The sequence below is a fragment of the Azolla caroliniana genome, unplaced genomic scaffold (assembly GCF_043228905.1).
Source record: "Azolla caroliniana isolate FFs.n. ecotype wild unplaced genomic scaffold, voAzoCaro1.0.p SCAF_311, whole genome shotgun sequence".
NCBI lineage: Eukaryota > Viridiplantae > Streptophyta > Polypodiopsida > Salviniales > Salviniaceae > Azolla > Azolla caroliniana.
This window is the reverse complement of record NW_028230746.1, coordinates 16,028-27,711: the sequence shown is the minus strand read 5'-3', so window position 1 is coordinate 27,711 and position 11,684 is coordinate 16,028. Positions and strand designations below refer to the sequence as shown.

The following is an 11,684-nucleotide window of genomic DNA, read 5'->3' as shown; positions in this document are numbered from 1 at the left end:
TTAAGAGGATAATTACAGGGTAAATTAGAGGATACTGAAGAGCAAAATTTGGGGGAGACATCAGGGGTTAGAGGGTAGTTAGAGGAAAATTACAGGGAAAATTAAAGGATACTTCAGGGCAGGATTTGGAGGAGACGCGAGGGATTAGAGGGTAGTTAAGAGGATAATTAAGGGGTAAGCTGGGGGCGAAATTAAGCATCTAATGAAGCGATGGATGCCAAGAGCTAATGACACAGGAATGGTACCAAACCATGGAGAGGATGAGGAAGAGGAAAAAGACAACACCCCATGGAGGTTGATCTGTGGAGAAATCCATGAAAGAAGGCGAAGAGAAGCCATAATTACCTGCATATATATCTTCTTTGATTACTTCTGCTTCTGCTTCTTCTTCCTGTGAATGATTAGAGAGGACTCTGATGGCAAGGAGGAGGGCGATGATGGGCAGGAACACGCGATAAAATGTAGTGAAGAGAGTAGTAGAGAAATACCAAGGTATGGCTATGGCGCCCACAACAATACCTAAGAAGAACAGGGGACCATGTGGCTCTGGCCCATCAGAATTGGCAGAAACCTCCTCCATTAATCCTGAGCAAACCCTAATTTTGTTCAGAACACTTAAAAAGGCTCTCTGATTCAACCTTAGCAAACCCTAATTGTTCAGAACACTTAAAAAGGCTCTCTGATTCAACCTTAGCAATCCCTAATTGTTCAGAACACTTCAAAAGGCTCTCTGATTCAAGAGCTTGAGGCCCTAACAAACCAACAACCCTAAACCCTAATTGTTCAGAACACTTAAAAAGGCTCTCTAATTGAAGAGCTTGAGGCCTTAACAAATCAACAACCCTAAACCCCACACCCCCCCTAAAACTTAAAAACCCTAAAACTTAAAAACCCTGCAACTAAGAGCCACAAAAGACCTAGTACATATGGGAAGCTCTTCACCCTATTTTACATGTCAAAATAAAAGGTTTCACATTGTGAAGAGTTAGTTAGTTATATGTAGTTAACACTTTGGTTGGGGTTGGGGTTGGGGTTTAGGTTAGGGTTGGAACTAAGGAGGTTAAATTGATGGGTAGGCCCAAACCCTAGGTTAAATGGATGCCATGGCATTACCATGTGAATTGATTCTCTCCCTCCTCACCTTTTCACACTGCCACACTCAAAAAACCGTAGCTTCGAGGCTCGAAGCTCCAACAATGTTTCATCGATCCATAGAGACTACTACATTTGAATGATAGATAACATGTGTCGTCGATACGTAGACATACTTTGTCTTCACTCTGCAATCATAGGTGTTTGTCGATTTGAAGACACTACCTATGAATGATAAATAACATGTGTCATCGATCCGTAGACACACTATGCATGTGAACGATAACATGTGTAGTCCCGTGGACTCAACTTGTTATCGCCCCCATTGACCCCCTCACCTTGGTTTCCTAGACTCGAGACCACTTCATTGAACTGCAAGACGATAACACACGCCCCCTTGTCTCCCTCCCCTTGAGCTTCTAGCATTTCGCCAAACCCTTGGGTATCACATGTTATAGGTAACACATGTGTCACTTATGTTAAGCTCAAACACGCAAAGAAACAAAGATTATTTTTAGCTCTGAAGTTTGAAATCTGAACTTGTGTGAACATTAAATAATTAAGGGTTATCAATGGATATGCTATTGTGCTTGGAAATCTTCATAATGTTTTGTATACATATGTATATTGGCATTTCACACACTTATAAAAGAAAGATACCGTTTTTTGGCGCCTCTATGTTTCTATTGATTTTGTTTGGTTAGTTTTTGGTCTTGTGTGATATGAGAGCACTAACCTAGATACTTGAAACTTCTTACATGTTCTGAGTGCTAGATTTGGTGAACACCAAAACCTAAAGTTGTCATAGAAGAATAGGTTATGGTTGAACGGAAGACTTGGATAACAAGCATTGTGAGGAGACGATGATCATCATGCAATATGTGAGTGGAATGTGAAAATAATGTTGTGTATTGGAGTGAGTAATGCAAACGTTGTCGTTTGTCCGATTTCGACTCTATGGGATGCACAAACAACATGAAATTGACATTGGTGTGTCTTCTCTTCATTTGAGATTTGTTGAAGGTGTGTACAATGGATAATATCATTGACTCACTCACAAAATCTTAATCCACGGTTCGCTTTTAAAAATTACCAACAACTTTTGTGGATCATAGATTCAAGTATGCAACATCATAAAAGCAAAGAATTAGAGCTAGAAGGTGTAATTATGATACACAACAATGTAAATGTGTTATGTTTGTGTCCGTGAGAAATAATCAAGATGAGATGAGAGGGATATATACACAATCACAAGAGATTGTATTGACAAGGATGGATCGACAATAAAATGAAACTGGCCAAAAAGAAAACACTCTCTCTAGGACAAGCAACATTAGAGGTAGTGGGATAAAGAATATTCTCCCATTATGTGCATGCCAATTACATACTCTCCCATTGGATATGACTTACTAGTTACATATTCATCCATATGACATTTTTGTTACAATATTCCATGTTAGCTACAATTTTAATTCTTATGACCACTAAGTATGTGTTCATACGTTATCATGTTGAGCTTGTTTTTCAAACCTTATTCTCAATGAATCAATAGGGCAGAAACCAAATTACAAGCTAGGATCGCTTTGAACTGGTATGTACCAAAAGGTCCTTGGTGAAGATATCAACCATATGTGCATATTCTTTTGTTATGCGCGAACCTTGTGTCAATCGATGGTACCATCATAGTTTTGCTTGACCTTCTACTCACATCATGTAACATGAGTATGTCTGTTGGCATTCATAGGTGTTAGGGTCAGCAAGATTGGTGTAGTCAAGGTTCTAGGATATGGTGTAGTGAAGCAACATCATCCCTTCTAAAAATAGAGCTAGGAGTGGGTGGGGAAAAAGGTCATGAACGGTGGGCGATTCATTGTCCTCTTGTGGAGTATATCATGAAGAGGGGCAACTTGTCGCTTGCCATCAATGTCATGGCAACAAAGCGTGTCTATAGTCTAAGAGTAGAACATTTGCTTTGTGGCTAAAGAAGTCTTTAACATTTTCTCTTAGCTTGCTCCAAAATTGATTTTGGTGTTTGTGGTGTTTCGAGGAGCATGGTCATAACCAATGTCGACTCAACATAGATGGACACTATTTGGCCCAATGGATGTGGTATTTTTGGAGGTGCTCATGGCGACATCTTGTTATCAATGTAGAGAGGTCATGAGGTCTTTGATCATGATGTTACTCCTTTCCTGGGGAACACCTTCGATTACTCCTCCTGAGTAATCGGGTTAGGGAATCGTGGTTGTGTAAGAGAGACTAAGGTAGGGCCGAGTAGGGGCCGAAACGTTACACCCTTCATGTTTGGACACTCCGAGAATCGGCTACAACCGATTCATACTCATGACTTACAGAATAGATAACACAATTGGAAATGGAATTGAAAATGAGACAGGCACAGAGATGGATCCAAAAAGTATACGTAATTGATTACTGAATAGATAATACAATGGTAGTACAAACCGATTAAAATCGGTATCGCTCACTCTCTCAATACAGATTTAGATTTCTAGGCTCAATCACTCTGGCTCGAATTAGATATATCTTCTGTATCCCCTTTTGCCCCCTGTTTTCGCCACTTCACGATTTATACAGCTTTCTCCTTCATCAGCGCGTTCCAACTACTCTCTCTTGTTCCGCAGCCTATGTTTACGGCTGCTTGTATTTCGGTTACTTTTCCCCGCGGTTGCTAGTGCATAACTTATTTTATCTTTTCACACTTGACCTACTCATCCCCTTTCACACTTTACTTTTACAATCCTTTGAATCACACCTTTGTCTTATTGTCCAACGGTTAACACTTGGCACGCCCGTGGGACAGTGCCTTCCATGTTGAACCCAAAATCAACCAAAGAAATCGACATCGAAAAATTGAAATTATTGCCATCCGAAATGAAAGAATTGAAAAAATAGTCTATGATACACTATTATTCTTCCAAAATTGCCCGAATGCCCTCCTCCGGTTTCGGCTCGTCTGGGTGGAGCTCGGTCGATAGACCTAGTTGTTGGTCTGCAACCGCCGGCATAGCTTCTGGAGCCACTTCCTCCTGCTTTGGCTCCGTGTTTTGTTCGACCACAGGTTCGATCTCCTAGTCCGGGCGCGTCACATCTTCTACTTTCGGCTCTTGTGTTGCACTTTCGAACCGCCGGCATAGCTTCTGGAGCCACTCCCTCCTGCTTTGGCTCCGTGTTTTGTTCGACCACAGGTTCGATCTCCTAGTCCGGGCGCGTCACATCTTCTACTTTCGGCTCTTGTGTTGCACTTTCGAACAACACTTCTGTTGATGCTTGTGCCGAGGCCAATTCTTCCTTCACGGCCTGGAGGCACTTGCGTTCGTACCTATCCGCTTCAATGGTGAGGAGGAGTTTATCATAGTTGAATTCCTCAAGGAGGGTTCTGATTGATGTGGTATGCACATCTGAGCCAAAATGTGGAACTCCTTAGTGAGGTCCTCTCAAAGCACCTCAATACTATTCTCATCCATTTTATAGAATCCACGGCCCTCCTTTTTTCGGTTCTCTTCATCTGTTCAGAATATTTGTAACTCGGTTGTTTGAGTCGACCACTCTTTCCAACCTCGAGCGAGTGCCTCTTCGACCTTTTGGTTCAACTTCTATCGATGTTTTGCAATCAATGACTTCACCCGCTCTTCGCCCATTTCATACTTGACACATAGAGTGTTCATTGCCGCTTTAGTAGTCTCAGCGTTGAGTTCGAGCTGAGCTGTCCGGAGTTGGTATGAGGTGCTTAGTCCGGCAACCTTTGCCTCCATTAGCTCCGCGTGTTGTTCGTACTGTCGGAGGATCTGATTCTTCTTCTCTTCTAGCTCTTGTTGGTGGAGAGAGAGAGAGAGAGAGAGAGAGAGAGGGTGATAGTATTAAGACACACAGAGAGAGAATTGAAAAGGAAAGTATTATATTACACTATAAGATGGATTACAAAGAGTAGGCAACAAGGAGCTCTAGAATGGCGTTGAACCAATTTGGTTTTGGGATGATTAATACATCCCTATTTATAAGTCCCTATAGAGTATTCTAGAAGATTCTAGAATATAGAATACTCTAGAATATTCTAGGAAATTTTGGAATGTACAGTTAGCTAGAATATTTTTATGATATTAGATTAAATATATTCTAAATACATATAAACATATTATTACAATGGTTAAGGATTTGACATGTGTATAATAAGGTTGTGGGTTTAAATCCTTTGAAGGCATCATGTGAGTGTCACCATGACAATTGGTATCGTTCCCGGTCTGCACCTTGTTGAGGTACTCAAACAATGTATATTTTTATTCCTCCAATTCTCGCATCATTTGATGTTGCTTGCTAAAATGTTGCGCGGGTCGTCTTGTCCAATTCCCGTTAAGCTTCAACCAAGGCCATGTTAAGCTCAGGAAGCTTACCGGGAGCTTACCGGAAGTTTCGAGGCATCATGTGAGTGTCACCATGACAGTTGGTACCGTTCCCGGTCTATACCTCGTGGAGGTACTCAAACAATGTATATTTTTATTCCTCCAATTCCCGCATCATTTGATGTTGCTTGCTAAAATGTTGCGCAGGTCATCTTGTCCAATTCCCGGTAAGCTTCGACCAATGCCGTGTTAAGCTCAGGAAGCTCGATGAGGAGGCAACGACTCTTGGTTTGCCATTTCCGGCCGATTTTCTACAGCGCCTGCTCGTCGTCCGACTCGATTTCTCTTGTGAGAGCTCGCGGGACCATCCGTTTCTCGGCATATTCTTCGGTTGTTTGTATTTTGGTTACTTTTCCCTTCGACTACTAGTGCTCGTCTTCTTTTATCTTTGCACACTTGACCTACATCTTCCCATTCACACTTTACTTTTATGATCCTTTTCACACCTTTGTCTTATTGTCCCATGGTTAATACGTCATATCCCTTGCTTTCTTGGCTTGGCAAGTGTATAAAGTGGGGTACAGTTGGGCTTCTTGTTGCATAGGCGCTTGTAATTGGTCCTTGACATCAATGATGCACATGTGTTTGGTTACCACTCGGCCCATTCAAAAGACAATTGCTTTCTAGGCATTTTGCCATCATTCTTGTAAGTCCATATTGTCACTCGCAAACTTTTGAAGCCTCTAACCTTAGACACTTGTGATGCCAACTCAACTTCTAGATTAGTCAAGGTAGTGGTGAGGTTTACAAGGGCTTCATTGTCGTTGTTTCTCATGGCGACTCATTTTGATTGAATGTTCCAAATGGTCACCTAGGCCTTGGCTAGCTCTGCTTTCAATCATTGTACCGAGTCAATGGTAAGGATTGTGAGCTACTCAACTCGCATTAGTCGCGAGAGATATTAGTCGTACTCATGCAATTGGTGTAACAGATCACATTGCGCAGGGAGCTACTACGTACCATTTGCTGCATTCAGTGATGTACTTGAACATATAGAGAGTCATTGAGTTAGCTCAATGTTGTCGTTGTCTTCTAGAGGAAAAATATCTCCCTAGTCATTAGGGACAAACATTAACTAAAGTTGCAAGTCACTCTGATTGTGGTGTTGATGGAAGACAATCTTCTTTTTTTACCTTGCTTGCCTTTGTTGAGGAGGGGATAAGCCTTGTGTGAGGGGGGGGGGGGGGGGGCAACATTCAGATGTTCAAGATACACAATAGCTACTATAAAGGAGGTTGTTTGACTCGTTGGACCATCAAGTTTAGTGGGCGCCTCAAGGTGGGATGTTGTGTCAAGTTCAACTCTTCTTTTCGTCAAGAGGTTTCTCCCATCTAGTGCATTGGAACCCCAATGAATTAATGCTAGTGATGGTTATAATCATGGCAGTGAGTGGCATTTCTTAGTAGGAGTGGGGGGGGGGGGGGGGGGGCAACATTCAGATGTTCAAGATACACAATAGCTACTATAAAGGAGGTTGTTTGACTCGTTGGACCATCAAGTTTAGTGGGCGCCTCAAGGTGGGATGTTGTGTCAAGTTCAACTCTTCTTTTCGTCAAGAGGTTTCTCCCATCTAGTGCATTGGAACCCCAATGAATTAATGCTAGTGATGGTTATAATCATGGCAGTGAGTGGCATTTCTTAGTAGGAGTTTAGATTTGAGATGGTTATTGTGTTTGATCATGCTAAACTCTATGTATGGAATCAATGTGTTGTGTGGCCTAATGTGTTCGAGCATGGTCACAAGGAAGGTGCTTTTGCAAGCCATCCTCCACCTCCTCGAGGATGGCATCATTACTTGGTAGCAATGCCATTTCGATCTTTGAATAGTCCACTTTATACTTTTTTGATGAATTCTTGTTTTATAGACTGAACGCCACTAGCAGGCTTGGTGACAATAATGACACTTGTTCACACAAAGGTAGCATGTGAGGAACCATGAAAAAGATAGTTATTGTTGTGGTTTCTCATGGTGCTCGACCAATTGAGTGTGTAATGGGTGTGAACCTAGTAGGTGAAGCATTGGTTAAGTTGTTACCCTTGGGCCTTTTCACACCTAATTACATTATTGAGTCTCTCTCTCTCTCATCATGTGTGACAGTTATTGATTGGGCACAATGTCCATGTCCTTACCCTTGAAAGTAAGGAAATGAAGTAAATGGTAAATGCTTAATAATTACTTTAAAAGTATCCCCTATTGACTTGTAAATTTTACAAAACTTCAATTAAAGTTGGAATATGTTACGTGAAACTCTTCTGATTGAAATCAACAATAACATTGAGAAGGAAGAGCTAACAAAGATTAAAGAGCAACCATGCCCCGAACCTAGAACCAAACTCTCGAAAGAGAATAAAGGGATATGAGTAGAGTGAAAACATTGTTAAATAAGCTACATAGCAGTGAAGAAAAGAAAGAATTAACTATATAATTACTCAAATACTACATATAACTGGCAAGAGACATTCAACCAAGGTTATTTGTAGAAATAATAAAACATATTAAAAAATGAAAAATTTGTCACTGAATAGACTTGAGCCATGGGGCTAAGGGACATGTGTTGTCTGAAAATTGAACATGAATTTACACAATGTTATCCATCCAACATAGGTGTGAGGACAAATATAAATACTTCAGTTAGAATCCAACTAGGTTAGTAACTAGTTAAAAGAAAGCTCTAAGGAAAGTTAAAGTAGTCAAATTTGATTTGAAAGTTAATCGGTTTGTGAACTCGTGAACATGGTAAAAGGTACTAAGAACAAGTAAATACTTTTATGGTGGGCAAGCAATGATTGTACACAACCCCCTCACTAACCTACATAAAATAAACTCTAGGTTTAGCACTTACAAAGCTGTGATGTCAATGAGCCCTAAGTTAAAAGTTAAAACTATTATCTTAGTTGAAAGGAGAAAAAGACTATAAATTGTCAATCCATTTTACTCTCGAGTCTCCACCCCTTGTCAATCCATTTTCGCCACTACCCACCAATCAACAATAGAAGTGTTTCCCTTTAATACGATTTTTGTTTAGTTTGACATGATGGGGTAATCAAGCGATTTATGGGAATGAGTATATCTCCTTTGTCCCTTTTTTTTCCAAAATGTCCCTCGTCATGATATGATTTAAAATGCATAGCTTTAAAATTGAATGTGTGGGTGTAAATGTTGATGGGGTATGTCATGGATGTGTCAAGGATGTCACAATTAATGGTATGTTTGGGAAAAGGCATGGTTTTACGTGGAATGTAAGGGTATAGATGTTCATGAGTATGTACTGTGGATATGTACATGACCTCTCTTGAAGGTAGTATGATTGAGACAATGAATAATTGCACACTGAATAGATTAAGTATGGATGGACATACATTTGTAATGGCCGAGGCAGACGTGTCTCGGATTGCCATGGATGGTTATAAGTTTTAGGCATAGCTTATGGGTGACCTGTTTTGTTGGTATGATGCTCATGATCAAGGCAATTTGACAATGATCCTTCTAAAATTCTAGCCCGTTTTTCCTATAGTGTGTAGGAGTAATTAGCATATAAAAAAATTTAGAGCCAACAACGAACTCGATTATAAATTTCAAGAAGAGATTATCCTACAAAACCATCGAAACCATTTTGAGAAAGTTCACAATGTTGACTGGAATTTCATGGCGTAGTTCACTATCATGAGTTTAATGGTCATGGATTGAAGGGTTGTGTGTAGCAAAATTTATGATCATGTCCTCCCTACTTGTATTACATTCACATGATCACAAAAACCACTTCCCGCATTTCAAATTAAAGGGAGATCAATGTGAGTACAAGAATTTATCTTATGGCATTAACTAGCTTTTAGGTATTTCTTTACAAGAAGTGAAGATTATTCTTAGTGACCTTTAATTTTTCTATTGGCTGAGCGACCTTCGTTTATTAGCCTTTATCGGGCACAAGGTCCATTTTGTGGTACTTAAAGAAAATGCAATACAAACTTTGTGGTACTAGTTGTTATGAAAATAGGGTCACAAAAAAAAAACTTTTCAAAACAAGGAAGTTGCATGTTCATAGTCTAAATATCACTCACACCCATATTATGGGAGATCAAAGAGACCGGGATTTTTTTACAAATAAAAGACACCATAACTAATAATATCATTGTTTGGTGCCCTACCATAGGCATTTGAACTCGTCAGGCCATTTACTATTTTTCGAAAAAACAGAAAACATAAAAAATGCTCAAAAGAAGTTTGCTCAATTATACTAGAATTGTAATTTAATCATCATGTGAGGAGTCACATAACGAAGTGGTGTCCAATTGAGGTTCGAAATTCAACAAGCAACCCAAGTGTGCCACATTGGATTGAACCAAGCAAGTCCAGTATGTACATAAAAAGTTGTGTCACCTATGCGCATAGGCATCCATAACATGTGAGTGGCTCTCGTATGTTGTTTTGTTTACTTTATACAAGGGTGGAAGTCTGAATCACCAAATATGGATAATCGTGTATCAAACATTGTTACAACTCAACATGGTATTTGATCGATGAAACCAATGAATTGAGTGAAATGAATAAACAACACAAATTTCAGTCTAAGGCCCCACTTATGTTTTAATTAGGTCTTTTATATAATTAATAGGAGTAAACCACAATGTGAGGTAAAAAAACACCAAAACCAAAGTATGTATAAAATAACCCAGTACCCAGTGCTCAAACGAAACATCCATAGCAAATTAGAGGTAACATAACAAGAGGTCCATGAATGTACAAATACATTTACATCACGAGAAGAAGGTATCTACATCACTAATGTACACACAATTAAGTTAGAGATAAGAGTTGTTTTCACAGATGTGGCCTATAGCCCAAAACAATATACATTGGACAAAGAGATAGGGTGCGTGTCTATGCAATATTCGGATACAATTTTATGCGAGAGCTGCTTATTTCCAAGAGCAAAGACAAGCCTAAACCAATTAGGGAATAGGCATTACATGAACATAACCAAGGAACGTAGTTATTGGGATCGAGCACATGAACCAATTAATCACTAATTATGATGTAATATACACCAAACTAAGTGTGAGTGTGCGCATGTCAAAGAGATCAAACATTGAAAATATGATACATCAAACACAATATTTAGTCTAACTCAATTGATTTCATTCAAATTCTTGGTTTTTTTGTTCAATTTGATTCACAAATCACAATCAATACATTGCATGCTAAGGCACGACAACATATAAGCATTGCCTTCATAAACACCACATATGAACACCCAATTAACCACTAATTATGACCTAATATACAACAAACTAATAGAGAGAGAGAGAGAGTGTGTGTGTGTGTGTGGGTGCGTGTATGTGGTAACTCTCCAACATTGAAAATGTGATCCACAAGATTTATTCAAGCTCAGTTGCTTCCACTCCGTTGTATGGGTTTTTTTGTGCACTTTTATTGACAATCACAAGTCAAGACATTGCATGCTAAGGCACGGCAAACATAAAGGCATAGCCTTCTTAAACACCACATTTGAACCACATTTGAACTCAATAACTCGGATCCACAATAACAAATAGATTGTTCATAGAACTTAACTAACTTTACCATATATACAAGGAAACAAAAACTGTCCAAACATTAACTTGAATGAACACATGATGGTAGTAATGGTGGAGTTGTCCTAACATTAGTGTATAAACACAATTGTATCGCCAAGTTAAAGGCAATTAATTGTGGCGATGATGGGCAGGTAAATTGTAGCAAAGCTTGGACAGGACACAAATGTAGCGAAGGTCGATTGTAGCAAAGCTTGGACACAAATGTAGCGAAGTTCGATTGTAGGAAACATTGGACACAAATGTCGCAAAGGTTGATTGTAGCAAAGCTTGGACACAAATGTAGCGAAGGTCGATTGTAGCAAAGCTTGGACATAATTGTAGCGAAGGTCGATTGTAGCAAACATTGGACACAATTGTAGTGAAGGTTGATTGTAGGAAACATTGGACACAATTGTAACGAGAAGGTCGATTGTAGCAAAGCTTGAACACTATTGTATAGCGAAGCTCAGACACAATTGTATGGTGAAGGTTGTTCGATTCGACTAGAAGGTAGTAATAAGTTCAAGCCTCATGTGCAAAAAATGGCTTAAATTCAAGGCCTCGGGCGCGTACCGTTGGTTGTAAGTTCGAGTCACAGGG

At 39.7% G+C, this 11,684-nt stretch overlaps 1 protein-coding gene and 1 long non-coding RNA gene across 2 annotated transcripts; one reads left to right on the top strand and one right to left on the bottom strand.

The window, feature by feature from the left end:
• LOC147848583 (uncharacterized) lies at positions 1–664 on the bottom strand. The gene is made up of 2 exons (XM_087338347.1): positions 649–664; positions 1–596 (listed from the first exon to the last, which is right to left on the bottom strand). The coding sequence occupies exon 2, from the start codon at positions 578–580 to the stop codon at positions 200–202; it is 381 nt and encodes a 126-aa protein (XP_087194473.1). The 5' UTR covers positions 581–596; positions 649–664; the 3' UTR covers positions 1–199.
• Positions 665–11,129: 10,465 nt separating this feature from the next.
• LOC147848582 (uncharacterized) lies at positions 11,130–11,474 on the top strand. The gene is made up of 2 exons (XR_015531905.1): positions 11,130–11,236; positions 11,280–11,474. It is a non-coding gene; the product is annotated as an uncharacterized LOC147848582 (long non-coding RNA).
• Positions 11,475–11,684: the final 210 nt, after the last annotated feature.